This window comes from Bubalus bubalis, chromosome 23 (assembly GCF_019923935.1).
Source record: "Bubalus bubalis isolate 160015118507 breed Murrah chromosome 23, NDDB_SH_1, whole genome shotgun sequence".
Taxonomy (NCBI): Eukaryota; Metazoa; Chordata; class Mammalia; order Artiodactyla; family Bovidae; genus Bubalus; species Bubalus bubalis.
The window spans coordinates 19,876,228-19,904,211 of NC_059179.1; the positions used below are offsets into that span (position 1 = coordinate 19,876,228).

Genomic DNA, 27,984 nt, shown 5'->3' on the forward strand with positions numbered 1-27,984 from the left:
GGAGGGAGGTTCAAAAGGGAGGGGATATATGTATACCTACGGCTGATTCATGTTGAGGTTTGACAGAAAACAACAAAATTCTGTAAAGCAGTTATCCTTCAATAAAAAATAAATTTAAAACAGAGGCATATTTTTGGTAAGTGACAACAATGATTAAATGAGAAGGATAAAAGTTGCCACCACCCTGGGATAAAGACATGCTTATGCCTTAAGCTTGACTTGTCCTTTCTGTCTTCATCTTTAGGACCAGTATCACAGCACATAGAGATACTGTTATTTATGGCTTTTACTGTATTTCTTTATTTACCTCACCTAAGGTGTTCGAATTAAATCATAAGAAAGCTTTAATTCTCTTTCCCACCTCCTCTCTGTCAAAGGTACTCCTTTTTCTCTGTACAAGTCACAGAAGAGAGAAGAGACAAAGAGAAAGAGGGCCGTATACTCCAGCGAGCCTAATGGTCTCTCAGTCTTTGCTTTCTACATAAGAATATTTAACTGTGACCAAACCACTTGTTTTTGGCCTTTCTCAGAAAATTAACTTATTTATAATTGGTTGGAAATGAATATAACCTACCTTGTGTATAAGTTACCACATACTTCTTTTACTATTAATTTACCTGAAGCAACTGGAGGTAGAGGATTGGAAAATATGAATTGTCCTAAAACACATTTCTTCAAGGAGACAGGTATACCTCACTCTGGGGGCATATTTTTCAAACTAAAAACAGCCTAATTATTCCCCCAGCATTCCTTTCTGAGAAGTTTGTGATATGGCTTATTTTTTAAAAGGGCTTTATATATGAGGAAAAAAATTTTTTTTCCTCTACCCTGTTAGGTTCTGCATCTGGGGCCTGTGAATTAGACTGACAATGCTAGATTAATAGGAGAAAAGGCATACAGATTTTATTTAATGTTAATATTTTAATTTTTACATGTGATAGAAGTCTTCATAGAAATGAAGTGAAAAGCCACAGAAGCAGTTAGTCTCAGAGGTTATATACCATTTTAGCAAAAACTGCTGGATTTATAGAGAAGGGGTAAGACTAAGGAAAAGATATTGGGATTCTAGTGTTCTTGCCTGGAGAATCCCAGGGATGGGGGAGCCCGGTGGGCTGCCATCTATGGGGTTGCACAGGGTCCGACACGACTGAAGCGACTTAGCAGCAGCAGCAGCAGGAGTGGTAGACTGTGGGAAGGTAAATATATGGGGGAAACTATGTATAACAGAAGATAATGGTTATTTTAGTAAGGTTTATTTGTGCTGGTGTTCTGTCTTCAGTGATAGTCACTGCTTTTCTTCCTTCTGGTATGGGAGATAGAAGGGGGAAGACCTTCATAATAGGCCAATAAAGGGAATCAGATAGTACTTCCTGCGTTCGCTGCTTTCCAACTGCCTATAGCCTAAAACAATCCTTTTGCTAAAGTGGTATATATTGGGATGGTATATTTTGATTCCTTTCATCTTCACCTCTTACCTGCTTATACAGAATGAAGCTTTTCAAGTTTTTAATCAAGGTTATGGCAGCTTCTTACAAAAAAGGAAAGGAAATTTCACAATAGAAAGCCAGAAACACAAAGATGGTATTTAATATCAATCACATTTTTATTGTGAAATTATTACCCAACAGTAACATTGCCAGTTTCATGCCTCAACCCGCACCATATATATTTTAGCTTCCCAAACTGTTCACCATTTACAAATACATCGTATCTTAATATGCTTCTCATTTTATGAATCATTATCTCGTCTTGGGGTGCTCTTTTCCCTTTACCACTGGCAGCCACTCCCCACAATCACTGCTTATCTAATAAAGTCTCACTGAGTAAGGCGCAGTGCCTCAGTGTCCCCAGTGTCATTCACACGGGCCACTAGCACAATTTCAACATCCATCTCCACTAGCAATTTCTCAATATTTAAAAAACTACTTACTTCTTACTTAAGTGTATAAATTGGAAACTTCACATAGAGTTATGTAAATTTTTAAAAAGCATCATTTTCTATAATTAGAAGCTAACCAAAAAATAAGTACTCTGAAAAAACACATTATTAAATTCTAGCCAGAAAGTTACCAAATGCTGTGAGCCCGAGGCTCTTTGTAAAATGAGAGGTTGGCAGGAATAAAGAGCTATAAGGACATAGTCCATCAAACTGAAACTTCCTCCCAGATGTTAACAGAACAATTAAATGGGAACAGTTCCCCCCCACTATGGAATTCAGTGTTATGTAATGCTATGCCTTGTTTCTCTTAAGCTTGTTCACAGCACGTCTGTCCCCCACTTTGCAAACACTGGTACATTGATAACAATGGTAGGCTTTGGAGCCAGATGGTTCTGGGCTGGAATCTGAGCTCTGTCATTAATATATTTAGCTTTAGGCAAAACACTTAACCTCTGCGAGCTGTACTTTTTACTTCTTAAGTACCGTATAAGATCTACCTCAACTGGGGCCTATAGACTGAATGAGCTCCTCGTCTCAAAATTCATGTGTTGAAATCCTAATCCCCAAATGTGATGATATTTGGCGGTGGGGCCTTTGGGAGGTTCCACCCTCATGATTGGGGTCAGTTCAGTTCAGTTCAGTTGCTCAGTCATCTCGACTCTCTGTGACCCCATGGACAGCAGCACACCAAGCTTCCCTGTCCATCACCAACTCCAGGAGCTTGCTCAAACTCATGTCCATTGAGTCAATGATGCCATCCAACCATCTCATCCTCTGTTGTCCTCTTCTCCTCTTGCCTTCAATCTTTCCCAGAATCAGGGTCTTTTCAAATGAGTCAGTTCTTTGTATCAGGTGGCCAAAGAATCGGAGTTTCAGCTTCGGCATCAGTCTGTCCCATGAATATTCAGGACTGATTTCCCTTAGGATTGACTGATTTGGTTTCCTTGCAGTCCAAGGGACTCTCAAGAGTCTTCTCTAACACCACAGTTCAAAAGCATCAATTCTTCAGCACTCAGCTTTCTTTATAGTCCAACTTTCATATCCATACATGACTACTGGAAAAACCATAGCTTTGATTAGATGGACTTTTGTTGGCAAAGTAATGTCTCTGCTTTTTATTTTTTTTTTAATTATTATTTTTTTTTACTCTGATTGTTCTTGCCTGTAACTTATTTTTTTTTTAATTTTATTTTATTTTTAAACTTTACATAATTGTATTAGTTTTGCCAAATATCAAAATGAATCCGCCACAGGTATACATGTGTTCCCCATCCTGAACCCTCCTCCCCCCTCCCTCCCCATACCATCCTTCTGGGTCGTCCCAGTGCACCAGCTCCAAGCATCCAGTATTGTGCATCGAACCTGGACTGGCAACTCGTTTCATACATGATATTTTACATGTTTCAATGCCATTCTCCCAAATCTTCCCACCCTCTCCCTCTCCCACAGAGTCCATAAGACTGTTCTATACATCAGCGTCTCCTCTGCTGTCTCGTACACAGGGTTATTGTTACCATCTTTCTAAATTCCATATATATGCATTAGTATACTATATTGGTGTTTTTCTTTCTGGCTTACTTCACTCTGTATAATAGGCTCCAGTTTCATCCACCTCATTAGAACTGATTCAAATGTATTCTTTTTAATGGCTGAGTAATACTTCATTGTGTATATGTACCACAGCTTTCTTATCCATTCATCTGCTGATGGACATCTAGGTTGCTTCCATGTCCTGGCTATTATAAACAGTGCTGCGATGAACATTGGGGTACACGTGTCTCTTTGCCTTCTGGTTTCCTCAGTGTGCTTTTTAATATGCAGTCTCAGTTGGTCATAGCTTTTCTTCCAAGGAGCAAGTGTCTTTTAATTTCATGGCTGCAGTCACCATCTGCAGTGATTTTGGAGACCAAGAATATAAAGTCTGTCACTGTTTCCATTGTTTCCCCATCTATTTGCCATGAAGTGATGGGACCAGATGTCATGATCTTCATTTTTTGAGTGCTGAGTTTTAAGCCAGCTTTTTCATTCTCTTCTTTCACTTTCATCATGAGGTTCTTTAGTTCTCCACTTTCTGCCTCATCTGCATATCTGAGGTTATTGATATTTCTCCCTGCAATCTTGACTCCAGCTTGTGCTTCATTCAGCCTGGAATTTTACATCATGTACTCTGTATAGAAGTTAAATAAACAGAGTGAAAATATACAGCCTTGATATACTTTTTTCCCAATTTGGAACCAGTCCATTGTTCCACATCTAGTTCTAACTGATGCTTCTTGATCTGAATATAGATTTCTCAGGAGGCAGGTAAGGTGGTCTGGTATTTCCATCTCTGTAAGAATTTTCCAGTTTGTTGTGATCTATACAGTCAAAGGCTTTGGTGTAGTCAATAAACGAGAAGTAGATGTTTTTCTGGAATTCTTTTGCTTTTTCCATGATCCAGTGAACGTTGACAACTTGATCTCTGGCTCCTCTGCCTTTTCTAAATCCAGCTTGAACATCTGAAAGTTCTTGGTTCACATACACTTGAAGCCTAGCTTGGAGAATTTCGAGCATTGCTTTGCTAGTGTGTGAAATGAATGCAATTGTGTAGTAGTTTGGACATTCTTTGGCATTGCCTTTCTTTGGAATTGGGAAAAAAAACTGACCTTTTCCAGTCCTGTGGCCACTGCTGAGTTTCCAAATTTGCTGGCATATTGAGTGCAGCACTTTAATTGGGATCAGGGTCCTTATAAAAGAGACCCTTGGGACATCCCTCTCCTCTTCCTCTATGAGATGACACAGAGAAAATGCAGCCATCTATGAACCAGAAAGCAGGCCTCACCAGATATGGAATCAGTTGGTACCTTGATCTTGTACTTCTGACCCTCCAGAACTGTGAAAAATTAACTTATATTGTTCATAAGCTAGCCAGTTTATGGGATTTTTGTTATAGCAGTGAAAATGGATGAAGAGAGCGGAATATTTTGAAGATTTGAGATCATGTGTACATAGAATGACTAGCACATGATTGGTTTGAATGAACAGGAGTTTATATTAATATTATTGTCTTTATCATCACCATTATCATCCTTTAAGGTATAAATCAAATGTCATTCCCTTGGCAAACATGCCAATTTCTTTCTTGAAATCACAAAACTCTGAATATTCTTTCATTTTGATAGAATAATTTGTTTCTATCTGTGTCATTTGTTGTTTGGTGAGTTCTTCAAAGGTAGGGCCTTTTCTTAGACAAAGCAGACACTGAAAAGGGAGGGGATATATGTATACCTATGGCTGATTCATGTTGAGGTTTCACAGAAAACAAAGTTCTGTAAAACAAGTATCTTTCATTTAAAAATATTAATTAACTAATACAATTATGTAAAGTTTAAAAATAAAAAAATAAAAATATTAATTAATTTTTTTAAAAAGGGGACATTGATTGAAAACCTACTGTGTTCAAAGCTTTTTGAACCATACCATTATTTGAAAAAAAGTTTGCAAATTTGGTTATGGAAAGACAGAGGACTCACAGTAGGTTAGGGTAACATCATTAGAAAACAGCCTTTTATATGCTGAACAGACAACTGGTATATTTGTCCATTTTGTAAATTAAGAGACACTTAAGTCCAGACGATTTTCCACAATGGCCCCAGCGTGTCCTTGTCTTCCACCAGCTGTTCCTCTCTACTCTTAATAAAATTCAAATTGCCCAAACAATGGCTGCTAACTCACAAGTGCAATTCTCTGCTCTTCTGAGAACTGTCTTGATCCAACTGTTCCCGAAACTAGCTGAACTTCAGCTAACCCCTCTTGCTAAAGCCCTATTGAAAACTTCTGCCTGGCTTCCTTAAGTCAGAAAGCTCCTTTGGAACCTTTTCTGTCCTGGCACTTTGGAAAAAGACATGTTAACAGGCTGTTGGGTTGATTTTCTTTACTACAGAAGGCAGTAAAGTATAATGAGAATGATATTTTAAGATTAAACCAATGTATTTAAAATTTTTATTACAAAATATTTCTTGAAACAAAGAATACATAAAATAACCAATTTAGTTTTCATTCTCTATAACCAATTTAAGCTTTTATTCCCTGTAAATCTTTATATATTGATTCAGCTCTTTATATATTGAATCAAAGACATTCACGGTTCTTTAGAAGTTCAGAAACCACTTAGAACAACAGGGGCGGTACTCAGCTCCAAGTTTCAAATTAGCCTAAGAAAGCTTCATGAGGCAAAGTTTTGGAAAACAGATTCTGTTAATTTCTTTCCCCGCTAAATTTTTAAAACTAGTCTTAACATAGCAAAATTCAGAAGTCTGAATATAAAAAGTTTCATGGGCGCTCTTACTGTAGAGAGGACTGAGAATATGATAGGGAAGGTTTGGTGGCAAAGAGACCTGTATTAGGAAGTTGCTTAGATCACAGAAAAGAGACCCTGTATTCATCCCCTAGTTCTCAGGCCAGAAAGGAGTTTGGGATTAACATATAGACACTGCTGCTGCTGCTGCTGCTACGTCGCTTTAGTCGTGTCCGACTCTGTGTGACCCCATAGACAGCAGCCCACCAGGCTCCGCCGTCCCTGGGATTCTTCAGGCAAGAACACTGGAGTGGGTTGCCATTTCCTTCTCCAATGCATGAAAGTGAAAAGTGAAAGTGAAGTTGCTCAGTCATGTCCAACTCTAGTGACCCCATGGACTGCAGCCTACCAGGCTCCTCCGTCCATGGGATATAGACACTACTGTATATAACATAATCAACAAGGACCTACTGTATAGCACAGGGAATGCTACTCAGTATCCTGTAATAGACTAAATGGGAAAAGAATCTGAAAAAGAATAGATACATGTGTATGTGTAACTGAATCACTTTCCTGTACACCTGTAACAAACACAACATTGTGAATCAACTATTGCTGTTGTTTAGTTGCCTAGTGTGTCTGACTCTTTGCTCCAAGACAAAATAAAAATTAAGTAAGAGAAATGGTGATGTGCTCTGGGGTCAGACTTGGGCTTCAGATCCTGGTTCATCATTTCTGGCAGGAGTTGAAATCCTCCTTTTAGTTTCCACACAGGGGTGCAGTTCTGTGCATTGCAGGAAATCTATGTCTTATAGAAGAAATCTAAACTCTCCTACATGACACCCTTTCAAATGTCAGAAGACAGTCAGCATATCACCTGTAAGTGCCCTTCTTTCACGTACTTTCCTCAAGACTTTCAACCGACACTCATATCATATGACTTGGAGTCATCCAGATAAGTCTGCCTACAAGCTGCTGCAAGTTGTCTATATTCCCTTCACACTCATTCCACACTGCTGCACGTCACTGCTTGATAATACTACACTTTTATTCTCAGCCTTGATTGGAATGGGTCTTCTCATTCCCTTTGAATCCTCATCTTGGACTTGAACCCCTTATAGAATTACTGCAGACTTTAGTCAGCTTGTTAGGAAAACGCCTCCTGGCAGCTGTGAGTCAGCTATCCAGATGTTCGTGATTTTCCTTGCCTTGTCTCCATTAAGCTGGCATATTTAAACAAAGAGGAGCTGAATTAGTGGGTCAGCCATTGGGTTAAAGTCCCCTGGTCACTACTTCTCTATAGAACAAGAAAAGAAAAATAAGAGAGTAAGGCAAGGGTATTTGTGCATCCCAACATCAAACCCCAAAGCCTGTCCCCTTTTCTCCTAATCACAAAAGGGAACTCCATTCTCTCTGCTCCCCACCAAGAAGGAAAAAGCACTATCCTGCCGATGGGAATCTCTGATTATACTTCCAGGGTCATATCATTTAAATATTGTACTACTTAAATGTCATTCCTTATTGTTATACTGTGGAATTCTCTCTCTGCTAGGATTTAGCAGTTACAATAGTAGCTGAGACTAGAGTTACATGTCTGGCTGGGGTCACAATGTCATCCACTGATAGACACATCACATTAGCTTTTCTCCAGTACAGAACCATGCAGTTAATTGAAATCTGTACTTCAGGATTGATATACCCAGAGTTAGACGCTGACTTCATTTTGTTATGGATTTCTCCTCACCAGGGAAAATGAGAATGGTAAGAGAGTAAGTCCTTGTGTCAGACGGTCTAGATTTGAATTTCAGCTGCTCCACTTACTAAACAGTGGACAAGTTGCTTAATTTCTCTGCACCTGTTTCTCTATCTTTAAAATAAGGGTAATAATAGGGACTACCTCAAAGTATAAGAGTATTAAATGAGTTAGTACAGTAAAACACTTAGACTATCTAATCAATTCCACCAAGAAATTTAAACTATGTCAAGAAACTTTCAACAAGCCGTAGTAATCTTCCATATAGAGTTATACTGATAACAGTAAGGAATTACCTAGGTACAGAAAGAATACTGGATTAAGGCTGAGAAGAACCAGTCTTGAGTCCCTGACACTGCCTTTAGCTAACCAATTGTCATTTCTGTGCTTCAGTTTCTTATCTGTAAAAATGAAATAGTCATATTGTCTGGTGGTTATTGAGAAGATTATGGGACAATGTATAAGAAACATGAGGTAAATAGCAACACATGGTACAAATGTAGATTATAATTATCATTGATCAGAGACTTTTATAAGATCAAGATATCCTGCCTCCTGGAAAGCAACAAATTATTCAACTCTCTTTTCCAAACTTGAAGAAAACCTCTTTGTATTTCCTGGTCATTGGAGCATTTGGTTTTCACTTCGGTGTTCCTATATAAAACTGCATGGCCCAGTTTCCAAGGTCAGAACTTGCCTATAATGACTGGACTTTAGTATGGCCTATTTAGATGTCTACTCTCTTCAAAAGTGTTTTCAAATGATAAGGATAAACACTTCTAGGAAGGTCTCCTGTTGATGGTCCATAAAGTGTTCATGGCATCAAACAAAGATTACATCTTATCCTTGTGAAGATATCTCACTTGAACTTGAGCTTCAGTTTCTATTGCTTTGGATCTCAGACTCCATCTTGCCTCTGGACTCTATGCTCAAAAGATTAGTTTTGATTTTGATCATTTATTTCCTTATTTGTAAAAGTTAGTCCAATTATAGCCAAACCTTTCTTCTTCCAGGTAAATCTTGATGTAACCAAAAGCAAAGACTTCTTTACATTCTGTGGGCAATGAGTGTTGTTTCATATCCCATAGTCCAGGGCCTTTTGTCTTACATCTTCAGGAATAAGAATGACCTACTTTCTATCACATGGGTCATGCCAAGTAGAAATTATCCTGAATGTCTGGTAGTCTCTATAACTTTATTGGGTTCTCCCTCAAACAAAATCTCTCTGTTTCTGATTATTTTGCCCCAGATGTACCTGGAGCATACTTTCAAGCTGAATCTCATTTTCTTATTTCCTGTGCATATTTCTAGCTTCCCCAGACCCCCTGGATAATTTATCTATTGCACTAATATTCATAGTTAAAAAGTATAATAGACCTGCGCTCTCTTCATTTTTGGGCTCAGGAAATATCTCCAATCATTTTTCAATCATTTGTGGTCCACGGAGAGCCAAAACATGCCTTTTCTGGGGAAATTTAATCCACATGTTTATGATTAATTTATATGTAAGTCATTAAATTGGTGTTTCTAAGACATTTCATTTGGCAAGCTACCTCTCTCTCACCCTCCAAATCCCCTCCCAAGTCTTAGTTGAGTTAATATGGCACCATGGCACCCATTCTTTTCAGAACTAGCAAAAGAAAGTAGTCCTAAATATATCAGATCCATTCTGTCCATATTGTAGTTGATACACAACTGCCTGAATGGTTGGCATCTTACAGTATAGAGATGATTAGAGAATTTATAATCAGTTCCCTTTAGGCAACAGTTGCACCTGTTCCTCGAAATGGGGTATGGGTTCTAATGGTTTAGTCACCCAAAATTCAACCTCATTTCAATTTAATTCAGGCAATTTAAAGATCTTTCCTTATGCACTATTATGTGGTAAGCACAATAAGTCATAATATTCTCTGCCTTAAATTTGTTAATTGTCTAAAAGGAGAGACTGACCTATATTTATAACTATGATAGACAGTATTGAAGAACCAGATACAACATAATTAAGGTGCTACTAGAGAACCAGAATGAGGGATTCCTACTGGGGATATTAATCTGGGAGTAACTGGTTCAAAAATAGGACTAGAAGCTGAGGGCAAGTCCAGATCACAAGAATCCTTCAGGGCGAAGGGCAATGGGAATCTAAGAAAGGTTTTTGAAGAAGGTGACATGACTATGTCCCCAATACTGGAAGACACAATGAAGATTAGGTCAGCTCTGAGTGACCTCTGGAAAGTTACCTAAAGTCCTTAAGTCTCCGTTTTCTCAATAGCAGACGAAAGACAGTATTTCTAGTTCTCTGGTGGCAAGCACGCTGCATGGCATACAGAAGTAGAAATATAACGGAGTACACATGAAACATAAAATGTTATAAACCAATGTTACTTTGATAAAAATAAATCTAAAATTAAAAAGTAACAAAGAAAATTCCAGTTGTTTTAAAGATTAAAAAACATGGTATGAAATGACCTAGTTCTTGGCATACAGCAGATTCTCATTTCATGGTAGATTAGAAGATGAAGATGATAGTGAGACACATGAACTAGGATTTCTGGAAAAATTCAACACCCATGCTATCGAGTCTCTGAACCTTTTGAGTATTCTCTTCACAGGTCTTTCACATGTATGATCTCTATAAACATCTAGTTAGTGGCTCATTTTAAAAGCAACCAGTCATTACAGAGATGTGTGGTAGTTAAAGCGATCATTAGCGAAAGGGCCATGTTTCCGAAAGGGAAACTGAATTGCTGACTAGTAATCAGAAACACCTTTAACACCAGATGTGGATGAGCAGCATATTTGCAACAGTGATTCCCTATTCTGGTTTGAGACAGCCCAAATCGGCAGACAATTTTTGACTGTTTCAGTTCAGTTCAGTTCAGCCGCTCAGTTGTGTCCGACTCTTTGCGACCCCATGAATCGCAGCACACCAGGCCTCCCTGCCCATCACCAACTCCCGGAGTTCACCCAAACTCAAGTCCATCGAGTCGGTGATGCCATCCAGCCATCTCATCCTCTGTCATCCCCTTTTCCTCCTGCCCCCAATCCCTCCCAGCATCAGAGTCTTTTCCAATGAGTCAGCTCTTCGCATGAGGTGGCCAAAGTATTGGAGTTTCAGCTTTAGCATCATTCCTTCCAAAGAACAGCCAGGACTGATCTCCTTTAGAATGGACTGGTTGGATCTTCTTGCAGTCCAAGGGACTCCCAAGAGTCTTCTTCAACACCACAGTTCAAAAATATCAATTCTTCGGCACTCAGCTTTCTTCATATTTTGACTGTTTATTAGATACCAATTGTATCTAGCTCCTCTAGGTGCTAGAGGAGATGTAGGAATCAGTATATCAGTATACTTCTCTCAAGGAATTTATATTCTGGGAAGGGAAATATGACAAGATTTCAAATGACTATGAATATTTCTAGACAATATGATACCTACAAAATGCATAAAGGGAATACAGATAAAATGTTAATGAAATTTAGAAGCAAGAGAGAAAACATTCACCTCGAAGAATTCAAGAAAAGCTTTGTGAAACTTTATCTGTGATACAAAGCTTGAAAGATAGCTAGGCATTTTCGCTGGATGGAGATGTTTAGGAAGGCAACCATAGGCAATAGAAGAATGCCAATCATGTACTGACACACCGAGTCCCTCTCACTCAACAAACCTCTATTGAATGTGTACTGTGTTTGAGGAACAGAGAGATTACTAAAATAAAGTCTCTGTCCCCAAAGTTTCACAATCTCTTTCAACTCAAATGTTTCTCCCTCTTCTGGGAGAGGAAAATGAAAAAAGATGAATGAGTGAATTGTAATACAATACTGTCAGTATTTTACTGATACAAAGGTTCCTCTGATAGTAACTAGTTAAATGTTATATGTGTAATAGTTCTCTAGAGCAACAGAACCAATAACCATTATGATGTTATGTGTGTATCTTTCTCTCTGTGTTTATCTATCTATTTGAAAGATTGATTTTAAGTAACTGACTCATGACTATGGGAGCTGGCAAGTCTAAAATCTGTTGGATAGGCCAGCAGACTGAAGACCGAGAGAAGAGTCATGCTGTGGTTAGTCTGAAGGCAGTCTGTTGGCAGATTCCTTCTTACTCAGGAGAAGTCAGTTTTATTTCTATTAAGGCCTTCAACTGATTGGATACGGCCCACCCACATTATGGAGGGTAATCTACTTTACTTAAAGTTTACTGATTTAAATGTTAATCTCATCTAAAAATACCTTCACTGAAATATCTAGAATAATGTTTGACTAAATATTTGGGTACCACTGCCTAACCAACTTGACACATAAAATTAACCATCATATTATATGAGATAAATTGAACAAATCTGGTCTCAGACTTCTGTCAGTCAGATTAACCAGAGTGACTCTCAGAGTGTCACACTTGGATGTAAATTTGGAGTTCATCCAAAAACATACAGGGCCAAGGGGTGGACTGTTGGGAGAGGCCACCAACCTGGTGGCCACCAGTTCTGACTCTTCCTGCATGATCTTGGTGAGTGTGCTAGTCTATAAGGCTTATCTGTATTCAAATAAAGAGCAGTTTACGCAGGTACTCACACGAGCAACAAATTGGGTCAACATGACCACAGGATATAACTACCATACATGCTTTGGTGCGGAGGAAGATTGGCTTATGTACTGCTTGCTACAATATTTTCTGCTTGTTCAAAAAGTGCTTGGTCCTTGGTCCTGAATTCCTCAGCTGCAACTCAAACCCACTGCATGGGGAGCATATATTTGGGCCCATTGCATTGCCCCTGTGGGGCCTAGTGGCCAGGAGAATCAATACAAATATACTAATGTCATGATGTTTGCTGTGTATGAGTATATAATCTTTTGTTGCTGACCTGGGAGTCTTGTGTCTTCTGCCTACATTTATGAAGCAGCAAAAGTGGACATACTAGGTTGCAAGTAGGTAAAAATCTCAGGCCCTTCACAGTTCTTGACAGCTACAGCGATAAGGATGGGATGTAGACAGTGGCGTGATTTTATGTAAGAGGAGGGACAAAGGCTTTGCAGACTAGGTTCAGGGATATAAGAAGTTTTCCTAGGGTCTGGTGGCGAATGCTCTCACCCAAATAGTGGGTGAGGTTGGGAAGTAAGGGTCCCTTAGTGTCCTGCCTATTAATAAACAAAAGTTAATTTCATATTTAGAAGCTGAGCAGTGAGAGGTAGGATTGAGATAAGCCACCAAAACTGTAGCTTGACTATTTTTCATTCCTTCACTCTCCCCAGGAAGGTGAGGAAAGGGATATTATCATGACAATGGGGACAGTGAGCCCTGTGACTCCAACCTAAAGACAATGTGGCTAAGGTTACTGAGCCAAGGACTCCCTAAAGCTGAAATAGGTGATGTCGGTAATGATGACCTTGCCACCCAATAGGGGGCTTTGGGTGAACCACTCAAGTTCACTTGGTTGAGCTGCGAGCAGCTGACACAATGCTCAAGACTGAAAGTAGTTGCTAAGATAATTTTGAAACTGAAAAACGTCTTCTTTATGGAACTCGTACTTCTCAATTTCAAAATTTACTACAAAGCTGCAGTAATCAAGATAGTGCGGTACTGGCATAAAGACAGACATTTACATTAATTGAACAGAATTGAAAGTACAGGGGAAAAAAGCCCTTACATTTATGGTCAACTAATTTTCAACAAGGGTCCCAAGACAATTCTATGTGCATGTGCAAAAGAATGAAACTGAATCACTATCTCACATCATATAAAAAAATTAACTCAAAATGGATCAGAGATCTATATGTAAAAGCTAATTATAAAACTCTTAGAATAAAACACAGAATTAAAATTTGATCAGACACCAAAAGCACAAATGAGAAAAAGAAAAACAAATAAGTTGGATTTTATCAGAATTAGAAACTTCTGTGCTTAAAAGACACTGTCCAGAGAATGGAAAGGTAACACACAGAATTGGAGAATATGTTTGCAAATCACATATCCAATAAGGGGTCTGTATTATTAGAACACTTACAACTCAACAGTGAAAGACAAATAGTTTTATTAAGTCCCATTTGCTTATTTTTATTTCTTTTGCCTTAGGAGACTGACCTAAGAAAATATTTCTGTAATTTGTGTCCAAGAAATCATTTTCATATATTTAGAATAGGTAATAATGGTCACATTTTTACACACTTACTGTCAGGTGCTATCTTATGCACTCACAAGAACCCTGAGATGTATGAACCATTGGTATCCTCATTATACAGATGATGGAAGATGAAGGAATCTTCCCAATGGGACATAGCAAGTAGACAGTGGAATTGGATTAACATCCAGATCTGGCTCCAGAGCCCAAACTCTTAAGGACCAAGCTGACGATCTCCCTGTACACAGGGTGTGTGTAACACCTGACAACAAATGCCTGCTTCCGAATTTCCATTACTGAGCAGTGCACTGAGGGCCCCAGATTCCCCAGTCACTTAGCATCTTTAGAATTCAGTAAGGACTGACTATGAGCAGGGCGCTGTGGGAGATTTAAAGATATGAGAGATGGCTTATGTTTTCAAGGAGCTTTCAGTCAGAGAGAGGAAATTAGATGTACCCAAACAATTCTAATAACAAAAGTGATAATGGGGTTACAAGAGCCTTAAAAACAGAGGACTCACTCCTTGTATGATTTCAAAGTAAAACAGTGTGGTTTAGCTTTATTTTAAAAGGCTTTATTAGTATCAGTTCAGCTGGGAGGAACGTCTGAAGATCCTGGTATAGAAATCTTGACAATGAATCAGAAAACATCAGAGCTGAAGGGGACCTCAAATGGTCGAGTTCAACACCCACATTTGCAGTGAACCTAGAGTGCCCAGCACCCTGGGATGAATGAGCTGGTGGCAGAATCTGAGATCAGATCTGGAACACCTGGTCTTCCATCTATTCTAAGCCACCCCTTCCTTCTCACTGTCTCAGCAGAGGGTGCCCTATGGGCAAGAAGCTTTGCTTGAAACATGTATCTGCTGGATACTAATCTTACAAATGTCCACTAATGACATCTTCTTGTACAAGCCTTCCCTGATTCTCCCCTCTAGCGCTTTCTTTCCAGCCAACAGTAATATCTCCTACATGGAGGTCTGGCTCTGGAGATACTGAGCGAGCAAGACAGAGCTTAGTGCGTCATCTATTAGCTCTCTCTCAAAGGCTCTCTGTTTTGTCATCCCAAAGAGACTGTAAACATGGAGAGTAAGAGTCTGACTTTATTTTTTATGTCCCAGAGCAATTAAAGCAGTGCTTTACTGTATTGTTTTTCACAACACCCTAGCATGAAGACATCTAAAATATCATTGAAATTTTTAAACACACACACAAAAGTGGAATTGTATGACAAACTCCCAAATGTTCATCACCAGCTTCCACAAGTACTGTTATTCTGCCATTCTTATTTCAAATCCTGCTGAGAGGTGGCCAGGTTGGTGACAGGGAAATGCAGTAGGCAGCAGGCTAGGTCGAGGACCCTGGACATAGCGGCAGGTGATGGGATACCACTATTCACAGGAAGAGACAGGAAGCAAAGCGGTTTGCCCAGTGGTGATGACACAGGTAGTGTTGGGAATCAGGCGTGGGGGCTTGAGATAAATTGTGCCCAGCTGCCTGGCCACGGTGTGACGGAGCCTCTCCCTTCCTCAGCCTTTGCAGATGCTGCTCCCTCTGCGAGAACACTGCTCTTCTACCAGCTTCTCCAACGGCTGCTTCCTCAGTGCACACTTCCTCGGTCACACTTTCTTAAGAGGTATCCTGTCCTCATTATTCTTCAACTTCACAGCCTGTCTGCTTCCTACACACCATTCTGAACACTGTATTAATTATTTTAGTGTTAGTTTACTTGTTTATTTTTAGTCTCCCCTGCTAGACTGTAAACTCCAATGAGGGCAGGGATCTTATCTTTCTCCTTTACCTCTATCTCCTCAGAAACTAGAAAACTGTCTGACACATAATAGACATTCAATAAATACTTGGCAAGTGAATTAAAAATTCTGCTACTATTTGAGGCTTCCCTCATGGCTCACTGGTAGAGAATCCACCTGCCAGTGCAGAAAACGTGGATTTGATCCCTGATCCGGGAAGATCCCACATGCCACGGGGCAACTAAGCCTGTGTGCCACAACTCCTGAGCCTGTGCTCTGGAGCCCAGGAGCTGCAACTCCTGAAGCCCCAGCACTCTAGAGCCCGTGCTCTCCAACAAGAGAAGCCACTGCAGTGAGAAGCCTGTGCGCTGCAACTAGAGAGTAGCCCCTGCTCGTTGCAACTAGAGAAACGCCTGCACAGCAAGGAAGACCCGTACAGTCAAATAAATCAATAACATTATAAAAAGGATTTTTGTTGTTTTGATTGTTGAAGCGCAAGTTGGGTACACAAGAGTACAAGAAAAGGAAAGGATAATTTCTAATTTAATCAGGGTAAATGGCACACTCAGTGGTTCTCAATTCTCACTGCATATTAGAATCAGGGGGTGCTTGATACAAACATCTGCCCTCCTCTATAGACCAACTGAATCAGAATCCCTGGGGGTGGCTTAGGTATTTTTTTTTTAAGCCCTATGGCTTCCCAGGTGGCACGGTGGTAAAGAATCCGCCTGTCAATGCAGGAGACCGGGGATGCGGGTTTGATTCCTGGGTCAGAAAGATCCCCTAGCGGAGGAAATGGCAACCCACTTCAGTATTCTTGCCTGGAAAACCCCATGGACAGAGGAGCCTGGTGGACTATAGTCCATGGGGTTGCAAAGAGTCGGACATGCCTGAGCATGCATTCATGCATGCACACAGGTTACTATAACGAGCATAGGCTTATACAGTTATGTGAAGTTTAAAAATAAAATAAAATTAAAAAAAAAAGAATCACTATTCTAATGAAGAAAAGCTGCAAAGATTTTGAGGTTAAGATAAAGGCAGTGAATTTGGAGTAGAAGATAGGTCTGCTCAAGTCAAGTTCAGAGTCAGTGAAAATGATATGTTCTATTCAGTCTTTTCAGTGCTTAAAACCAGAGCAGAGATGAAATGAACAGATGGGTAATAGTTGAAAGTTAGTGAGTGAGATATCTAATGACCGATAGATTTTGGCTTCCCTGGTGGCTCAGAAGGTGAAGAATCTGCCTGCAATGTGGGAGACCTGGCTTTGAACTCTGGGTTGGGAAGATCCCCTGGAGAAGGAAATGGCTACCCACTCCAGTATTCTTGCCTGGAGAATTCCATGGACAGAGGAGCCTGGTGGGTTATAGTTTGTGGGGTTACACAGAGTCGGAAATGACTGAGCGACTAACACACACATACATAAGTAGAGTAGTGTATTCAAATAAGAATTAAAAACAATATTCTATTTCTATTTTTAAACATTTCAGCTTTTATTTAAACAAACAAAAATAGAATCCCATTAACTGAGTTAGAAAAACAATGTATTATGTTCGGCTGTCATGGTGACTTCTATCGGATCCCTATTCCTAATGTCATAACCAGACATCACTGTGCCCTTGATGTCTGCAAATATCATGAAAAAACCTCAAGTTTGTCATGGTGTGCCACTGGCAAAAGACATTTACAACCTACCAGAAGACATTCCACTTTTCTGCTCCTATCTTTGTTTTTCTTCCTCCCTCTCTCCCTTCCTAGCTTTCTAGTCAGATTATTTTTAGGTAACATTGCAGCATTTCAGGTGAACTGATGAAGCCGGGTGAGGTGCAACTTTTCTCATTTCCAGCGCTGGTCATGCTCCTCCATCTTCTGAAGGTTGCTTTGGGGGTGGCGCGCTCTGCTGCTAAGCTCAAGCACAGTGGGGCTGTCATTGCTTCTTCTCCCTCTCCCTCATTTATTTAGGTTGTGGCACAACTTGCTGTATCTGTAATCCCTCAGTATTGCAATCTGGGAGCAATATAAATGGTTGATGGCAGAGTGAGATTTTCAATTGTTGCTCCTCACTGCTTCACATAATGTGCTGTCATTAGCGCTTTGATGTGACATATCACGGCTTCCAGGGCTTATTGGGCCATTTATAATACCAGATGAAGGTGTTAGACCTAGTGTTGCAGGGAGGCTACTGTCTTAATTGCCTTCATTGGGTAAGGTTGGCAGCATCTTCTCTGGAGGAAAATAAAATGTAATTTTTAGTTTGTCTTTAACCATCTGCAATCAATTCCTTTCAAGTGCAGGAATCAGAGCTTTCCTCTTCTGTTCTAATTTTCTCATCACTTAATTTTTACCAAAAAAAATCTACTTTTCATACTTTGGCTATTGTTACTTGATTGATTTTCAGATATTTGTATGAATATTCCACTGTATATTATCTTGGCACAGTTATATTCAAGTGATTAATGATGATTATTACCAACTTACAGAATTTTACATTTTACAAAATTACTTTATAAAATATTAATAGCAGCTGACATTTGTTGAGTACTTTCTAGGTGGTGAAAGATACTTATGCCTTGGTTCATTCAACCCTTTCCAACAGTGCCCTGAGATAGATTATTCATTGTCTCCCTTTTATGAAGGGAAATGGATGATTGTTGAGGCTGAGTAATCCGCCCAGGGACACAGTAGTAAATGGTAGATCTGGGTTTGAAACTCAGGTCAGTCTGTTTCCAAAGTCAATATTTTTAAGCACTACATTCAGATACTCCCCACTTTGTGACTTCAGCACATTAGCCCCATCTTACAAAGCAGGAAATGCACACTCAAGCAACTGGAACACCGTGGTGACACCGTGGAGCTTGCATCTTTTGATTCCAGGTAGCAGAGCTCTTTCTTCTTCCTAGGGCAGCTTCCACCAGGGTGAGCTGTTCAACTGCTGATACGGGTTGCTGACATCCCATTCACACCATTTGGATTAATAAATAAGCAACGGATGAGGACTGGTAGTTAAAAATGAGATGGGCTTCTCCTTAAAGTATCAGGGGCAAAAGAGAGCTGCATGCCTGGTCACGTGGTGCAGGCTCAGGCTCTGGTCTGAGAGGCCAGAGTTCAGAGGCACAGAAGGGGAAAGAAGCAAGTCATGCCCACTGGGCATGCAGCCCAGGCACTTCAGCCACTGACGTGGAACCGGCCCAAGTCCCAGTGATTGATCCTGCAGCTGAGGGTGCCCTTCTCTCAGCAGCCGCAGGTTCCCACAAAGGGAGGTTGCACATGGAGAACTCTTTGTCAGGGCCTCTGATGAGAGGATTGGGTTTCACATCACAGCTACCCCTAAACAGGTACTCTGCTTCTTTCATCTTCCTGATGGCTCCCACGGGAAAGAAAAGAAAGAGAAACGAAGCTACGCCAAGAAATAGGTCACAGGCCGGTTTGGCAAGGTTTTTTAACACCTTTGCCCCACCACCTCCAGATTTGTAACTTTAAATTCCTTAATTTTTACACACCCTGTGTGGCCAATGGACACTGATGGGAAAAGCTTTCCTAAGAAATTTTTCATAAACCATTGACCATGACTCTCTGGAAAACTAATGCCTCTGACCCTTTGTACATATTATTGCCTCTGGAAGATTCTCCCCAGACCTCAAACTTCTCTTCCTAGGGTTAACTTGCTCCTCTCCTTCAAGATCCAGCTCAGGCATTGTCTCCTCCAGGAAGTCTTCCTTGATGCCCCATGCCTGCCCTTTATCCAGGCAGGCTTCTATCTTTCTCCTGTCCTGCTAAAGCACTTCAGCCACTGTCCCTGCGGACCGATCTCCTATCCACACTGTAAGCTCCTTGAGGGCAGGCATACTCTCCAGCGTCTAGCACTGTATCAAGCACACAGCACAAGTGTAATAAAGCACCTAATTATTTTGCTCTAGTTTTTCTTTTTAAAATAGCCTTTATTTTGCTCAGGTTATGAAAGCAATAATGCTAATTGCAGCAATTTTCATAAAAATCCACAAAGAAGAAAATGTAAACTATCTGTAACCCCATGGCCCAAATAAAACCACTTTGACATTTAGATGTAGTCCCTGCAGTAATTTTCTATGTGTATATGTATATATGAAATTGGAATCCTATTGTTCTATCTAGTTCTCACAAGGATTATAACAATGTCTTTTGGAGGCTGATAGAGGAGACATTTTTATTACAATTTGAGTGATAAAGAAAACTAAAATCCAGAGATACACATCTAATGGATGGCAGAGCTAGGACTAGAACCTGTGAATCTTGTCAGAGTACTGGGCCCCTTCCTGCTGCTTCCCGAGGCCTCCTCACTAGGCAGTGCTGCACAACATCCGGCATCAGTGGGACGTGGGTCTATAACTGGATGTTCTTCCTCAGGGAAGGGACAGATTTAAGCTGATCCTGTGTCCACATCATGGTTGTGTAGTGCATAAAGAACAGTGTCTTAATGTTTCAAAGGGAAACAAGGATAGAGCAGCAAGTTTCTCATCCCTTATAGAGCTATGCAGATAACATTAAGATGCAGAGTTTCTTTCCAATAGCCATGTTGCTATGGGAACCACAGCTACAGGTTCAATCCCACCATAGACTAGCGAGTTATAAACTAAACTAATCCATGACTACTGACTGTATTCTAGAACATACACAGCGAGTGTTCAATTCAATAAGTGTGTACTGGGCTGAAGTGAATGCTTATTGTTGTTCATAAGGGACAGTCAGCAAAAAAGAGTGCTGTCAGTAAATGTAAATATCCCTACCACTACACTCAGTATAGAAAAGGCTATCTGATGGGAACTTGTTTTCTATTTCATTCTAAGGACTAAACTATAATCCCTCAAGTACAAACACACACCAGATTGTTAGCTCTACAGATGAGGGAACTGAATCTTATTTATCTGCGTGTCCCCAGAATACCTAGCCTAGAGCCAGACACATCTCAAGTGTCAATGCTTTTTTGAATTGAATTATATCTGCTAGGTCAGCGTGAGAGTTAAGAAGATGTTGACTAGTAATTCACCATTCCTTTCCCTGAAAGCTCTGTAAATCAAGCTCTTAAAAAAAGCAGCAAGCTAAATTCCAAAACCCTCGCTTAGGAGAAATGCCCACGGCTGGTGGGGTCTGGACTATGTCCACTGAATGTGCAGATCTCTTCTGCACAAACATCCCTTATTCCCAAGGGAGCCCATGACTAGTCGACAGGCTGTGGAGACTCACACGTTCCCTCTTTCCCAACGGCAAGGGGGTCAGGGGAAAGGGGTGGGAGTCGAGTGATGAAGCACTGCTGGACTAAATGTTCTTCTCTTCCCAGGAGAAGGAAAATCTCACAACAGGAGGAGAGTTGGCACTTCTCTAGAGGAACAGCCAGAAAGAACATGGGCTGTAGTGGAAAATGACCTTTTCTCAAAATAAGTTGTTTTTTTTTAAAGAGCTACCTTCAATATTCTCTCTTCCCTTAGATTGGAATGGCTTTGCCACTGGATTGGAATCCTACATACTCAGCTGACTGGGTCATATGGTATATAAGTTGGGAAGCCATTAGGCTAAGATCCTTTAACAACAACAACAGGAAAAAGTAGTATTTGCTAATAAGAGCTTTTCCTGAAATGTTGAATTTGAAGGAACTGGAATAGAAAATACTGATTTTTCTGGGAGCCAACCAAAAAACAACTTACTGAGGCCCTAAACTCTTAACTCTGGAGAAGGGAATGGCAATCCACTCTAGTATTCTTGCCTGGAGAACTCCATGGACAGAGAAGCCTGGCAGGCTATAGTTCGTGGGGTCACAAAGAGTAGGACACGACTGAGCAACTAACACACACAAACTCTTAATACTCTTGAAGATTTAATCACAATGTAAAATCCAAAGTTTTTATCAGCAGTGTTTGGACCTCAACTGTACAAATCTCTGAAATGGCAACCAGTATGATTCCTAGGTGTGTCCATTACACGTCCCAGGGGCCGGCTGGCAAGGTCTGTCAGATTGGTGCCCTGGTCTAGCCTAGTAAATTATTTCCAGGAGACTTAGGACACACTCTCCCAGCTGCCAAGTTCTCTGCTTATAAGGTGCAGAATTTATTAGCCCAAAGAAAGATAAAAAGAAAGGCTGCTACCTTTTAAAGTGCTTTTACATACAGTTTCTTTATTAGAGCTTGGTGTTTCCATAAATACAGCTGCTCAGATCACTTGAGCCTTTGTGCTAAATCAATAGGACTTGTTTTAGCTTCCAAAGAACCTCTGTGCTGTTCAGTTCAGTTCATTTCAGTTGCTCAGTCATGTCTGACTCTTTGCAACCCCATGAATCGCAGCACGCCAGGCCTCCCTGTCCATCACCAACTCCCGGAATTCACTCAGACTCACGTCCATCGAGTCAGTGATGCCATCCAGCCATCTCATCCTCTGTCATCCCCTTCTCCTCCTGCCCCCAATCCCTCCCAGCATCAGAATCTTTTCCAATGAGTCAACTCTTCTCATGAGGTGGCCAAAGTACTGGAGTTTCAGCTTTAGCATGATTCCTTCCAAAGAAATCCCAGGGCTGATCTCCTTCAGAATGGACTGGTTGGATCTGCTTGCAGTCCAAGGGACTCTCAAGAGTCTTCTCCAACACCACAGTTCAAAAGCATCAATTCTTCGGCGCTCAGCTTTCTTTACAGTCCAACTCTCACATCCATACATGACCACTGGAAAAACCATAGCCTTGACTAGATGGACCTTTGTTGGCAAAGTAATGTCTCTGCTTTTCAATATGCTATCTAGGTTGGTCATAATCTGTGCTGTTACTACCTATCAATCAAGGTGTCTCATGGTAAGCTTTTAAAGAAAGTCACCTGCATTATCTCCCATTTGTGGAGAATAAAATCATGAGATCTTGCATCTTTAACCTACAGCTGGCCATGAAAAGGTACAGAGAGATTTGATACACAATCCAGGTTTGTCCAGCTCTGAAACTCAAGACTGTCTAGTCACCCAAAGACCATAGGTTTTCTTCTAGCCTAGGTTTTCTTCTCTCCAGTTCCTCGAGATGCCTGTTCCCAACTCTAAACCCAATTCTGAGACAAACAGTGGCCTCAGACCACATCACAGACACCAAAGAGAGTACTGCTAGAAATAGTGTGGCATGTTGAAAAGTAAATAACATTTTGAACTGCAAAATTCCTTGTTCCAGCTCTCACTACTTGTCTGACCTTGGATAAGTTGCTGAACAACTTCAAAGAACCCTAGTGTCTCTTCAGCAAAATAAAGGCACACTTATGTCACCGGCTCACTTTAGAGCAATTATGTCCAAGAGCAGTTATTTATGTGTTTATATACTTTACTCTTCTTAGTATGCTTCACTAGACTATAAGCTCCAGTAATTCAAGGACCTTGTCTTTTTGGTTCATCATCGTGGCTCATTCAGAAATAGTGTTCAGCATGTAGTACATGATCAAGAGGAGTGAATGAGATTTGAATGTATGAAGGAAGGAATAAAGGAAAGAAGGAAATACAGGAAAAAAAGATGAGCAGAGGGAAAGAAAGAATGTTTGTAGTATTACTGATGTGCTGTATGTGAAAGTGAAAGTCGCTCATTTGTTTCCGACTCTTTGCAACCCCATGGAATAAAGACCACGAAATTCTCCAGGCCAGAATACTGGAGTAGGTAGCCTTTCCCTTCACCAGGGCATCTTCCCAACCCAGTGATCGAACACAGGTCTCCCACATTGTAGGCAGATTCTTTACCAGCTGAGCCACAAGGGAAGCCCGAGAACACTGGAGTGGGTAGCCTATTCCTTCTCTAGCAGATCTTTCTGACCCAGGGATCGAACTGGGGTCTCCTGCACTGCAGGTGGATTCTTTACCAACTGAGCTATCAGGGAAGCCTGCTGTATATGAAAGTGCCTTATAAATTTTTAAGTATTATCCACATTATTGGGCTTCCCTGTTGGCTCAGTGGTAAAGAATCTGCCTGCATTTCGGGAGGCACAGGAGACACAGGTTTGATTCCTGGGTCAGGAAGATCTTCTGGAGGAGGGCATAGCAACCCACTCCAGTATTCTTGCCTGGAGAATCCCATGGACAGAGGAGCCTGGTGGGTTATGGTCCATAGGGTCACAAAGAGTTGGACATGACTGAAGCAACTTAGCCCTCAGGCAAACATCCACATTTTTAAACATATAACTAACATTTGATGCATTAATTATACCAAGGTGATCTTTTAAGAATGTAAGTTAGATCATGTTACTTCCCTGCAGAAAACCCTCCAGTGGCTTTTCATACTACTTACAATAAAAGTCAAACTCCCTTTAGCTTTCAAAGCCCTGTGTGATCTGACCCAAGCTGGCCCCATGTCCAACCAGTCCCCCTGTTCCTTGCCAGGCCCCCAGCACTCTAGCACAGTTATATCTCCTCAAACATGCCAACTCTGTTCCTGCCTTGGAATCTTTGTGCTAGCCCCTTCCCCTGCCCAAAAGCCCTTCTGCAAAAATCTGCGTGTCTGGCTCCTTCTCGTAGGTGGACTCTTGGCCTCAGTGTCACCTTCTCAGAGAAGACTTCCTTGTACACACTCTAAAGGAGCCCTCACTGACCCCCTCTTACTATTTATTCAGTTATCTACTACTAGACTCCTCCCCAGTGCCTGATGGGCAATAAATATTTACATTTGTGTGACATTATATTTGTTCTGTGTTTACATTTCATAGATGCTTTTCTAATCACTATTTTGTTTTATTACCACAAGTTTATGAGCTCAAAACAAACAATGAACAAACAGAACCCCCTATGGTTCCAAACTGAAAACTTCCTCTCCGTCCCTCCATACCCCAGCTCCTCACACGCTGAAAGAGAGAGGTATCCTGGCCTTGTGCATAAAAGCAACTGTGCCAGTCAGCTTTGGTATTTGTGACTTAATTGGAGTCATGTACAATCAGGGATATAATAATTCCTTAGTACACTAACTAGAGGGATTCTTTCCAGACATAGAAATGGTGCTGTTGGGTGCCAAGCTGTTCTTTGTTCTGGACTTGGAGGCTTCCTGGTTAAGGGCTGGGGTGAGGGTGATGAGATGAACACAGAGGGTGGAAATGGGCAGAGGGAAGCAAAGGGCAGGAATGCTCACTGGGTTCCAGCTGGGTTTGTTTGCTGTGGACCCCAGGGCAGCAGTAATTCTGTAGGAAGAATACTGGGCCAGGGCACAGGAGTGGGCACTAGGGCTGGCACTATACACCCCTCCCCCAACCCAGGCTACCAGTCCCTCTGTTACATGAGGTGGAACTGGATCATCTCCAAGGGGAATCCCAGCTCTGACGTTCTATGGGCTAATGAGAGGACTCACCTTTTATCATGACCAAGATGTCTGTAAGCAGGATAACTCACATAATATTTTTGATAAGCACAGCTTTTCTGGACTAAGTGGGATTTCTTTGATGAGTCAATAAAGTCACTGGACATAGCCAGCTCTCTGCTCTTGCCATTCTTCTTTAGCCTCCCCTTTCTCTGCTCTCCTAGAGTAGGTGACACCCTGGGCAAATCCCCTCATCACACAGGGATCAACATCCAGTGTGAGTGCACTTAAGCCACTCTCCAAGGGATGGGTTTCTACTATATCTGATCTTGGACAACACTCTCCCATCTGCTTTCAACATGTTGCATCTGACATTAACTAATGTCTCCTATTAGCATTAAAAGAAAACAATCTGGAAAAATTCACTCTCAAGCAGAGTTCAAACAGGCCACAAGTAGATTTGGAATCTCAACTGCACAAGGTTTGTTAAAATAATAGTGGTAAATATATATAAATGCATAAATGTGTATATGCGTAAACCCATATGTACACATATGTGAGTATATATTGGGGTATGTCTGGGAGGTAAAGCTAAAAGTCTGTAAAATGGGTCAAAAATATTTCTGTCCAATTTGTGAAATTAATGAGTAACAGAAGGAGAAAAATTCTCCCAGTGGGGATCAGAGCACGATCAAAAGAACTGAAGGACATGGGAAAGGAGTTGGGAATCTTGATCTTACACTTACTGGTAATGGGTTAAAATTCTGGTCCACAAGGTGATTGTATCCGTGGTCAAAAAATGAGTGCCGAATCACAACATCAATGCCCTGATTGGCCAGCATTCCTAAAGTGTTCAACCATCTGAAAAGCAAGGGGGAAAAAAACCATATCGATACATTTAAAATCAATACATTTAAAAACTCTTATTCATACCCTCTGCTGGCCCACTTAATGATAATTACTTAGTTCTCTGTCTTTCCCCAGATGGTATGAGCTCATCAAGAATAGACACGTTTTAGCTTTGTACCCCAAACAAGCATCACAGTTTCTGGAACACTATAGGTGCTCAACAGTCTAAGTTGAAACTGATCTGGATAAAATTAGATTCTAGGATTTTGAGAATCACCATTTACATACTAGGGACAAATCATGCATAGTTATGATTCCCCAAATCTGAAATAATATGGAGCTCCAAACCAGTGACCTTTCTGACACTAAAGACCACTGCTAATTTTTACATTATGAATGAATATTATTAAAATATTTTCAAATCTTTTCCACATTGACAATTATATTTTATTCTGATAAAACTAACAAATACCTACTGATAATGAATCACATACAACACACACACAAACACAGTAAAATGCAAAGACAAAAGTTATAAATCCAAAAAGAAATCTGACAAAAATATAGTAGAACCATTTTGTTGCTGTTGTTCAGATTGGGACATTGTAACCCAGGGAAGTGAAAATGCGTTTGGAATATCACATGGCTAAGCTACTTGTCTTTCTTATTTTTGTTCATTTGGCAACACTGTGAGATCAGGAGAACAGGTTTAGCTTTGCTTTGGCCTCTGAGACACAGTTTTAGCTGACCTGTGGTAGAACTGTAACATGAATTCTGGGCTGACGCCTCCTAAGTCCGTGTTCTTTCCACTGAAATAGCACAAATACAGTAGGTTCTAACAAATAACAAGTATTTCTATGTCCAAACAAGTTTGTCTTTCTCACCCTTCTATCCCCAGGCTTACTGAATGAATGAAGAGACAAAATGACAAGTAAATACATAATCACATATATATGAATCCCTATCTCTAGTGGCATCTAGATGTCAATATTTGTATTTGTACATCTGATAAGATCCCATTTGTTCATTCATTTATTATTCATCCAACAATATGAATTCATCAACTGTAAATGCTAGATCTTGTTCTTAGCATTAAGAATAGATTAAAAAAAAAATGCCTGTGAGACCACATAAGTCATTTGTAAAGGACCGGGTATGTAGCTGTACCTACACATTTACAAGAATGTTATCAAATTCCTATTTGTGACCTCTACAGAGCCTAGCACAGTGAAATATAAAGAATATATATTCAACAAATAAACACTAACTTGTAAATCTGAGTTTTTTGGATTTTCTCCTGAGAATATATGGGTAGTTTTTGAAGGAACTTTAAAGAGAGAGGAAAGAATATTCATTCTCCTCTTTAAACCCACATCCTATTTGCACATCCCAGGTCTAGGGCATTAACAAATGACTATGGCCAGAGCCCCTGCTTCTCCATAGCTTTTCAGAATAGAATGGTTAGTTCTGGAATTGTCTTCATCTTCCTCTGTAATAATAAGTCTCCTGAGAAGGAGAAATAAATGGTGTTCCATGTCTCCTTTTTATGCTTAATTAGTGAAAAGTGGCAAGATAATTGACACATCTCACCAAGGATACTTCTGTGGCTATTATTTTCTATCCACAAAACACTATTGAGTATCTATTACATGACAGACATGTAGGTGCTGCAGACACAGCCAAGGGTAGGGCATCAAAGAATCTCAAAGTCCTGATTGGGAAAACTACCCTTGCATATTGGCAGCAGAGAATTCTAATTTATGCATGCATATGAATGTGTCCTGGTAAGCTTATATTAATGCCATATATTGAAAAAGGGCTGTAAAATGCCTTCTTTCCAACTCCTTGCTAGCCTATGGAGCTTCCTAGAATGCTGTACATTTTTTTTCTCCTGGAAGCAATTTATACCCCTTGGAAAATTGGACTCAAGGAGCATGTTTCTGGGTACTGCCAGTAGAGCTTACAGCCAGTGGATGATGAAAAGGTAAGAGAGAAGACCAGGAGCAGAATGAGCTGCTTTTCATTTGATCTGTCAACCA

General features: G+C 40.4%; 1 protein-coding gene across 3 annotated transcripts in view; it reads right to left on the minus strand.

Moving 5' to 3' along the window:
- Positions 1-27,984, minus strand: part of HPSE2 (heparanase 2 (inactive)) — a 727,458-nt gene that overhangs the window by 132,981 nt on the left and 566,493 nt on the right. For all 3 annotated transcript variants that reach the window (XM_025274425.3, XM_025274427.3, XM_025274426.3), the window contains exon 9: positions 25,843-25,957. In XM_025274425.3, the coding sequence (XP_025130210.1) occupies positions 25,843-25,957 (115 nt within the window). The remainder of the gene's footprint in view (positions 1-25,842; positions 25,958-27,984) is intronic.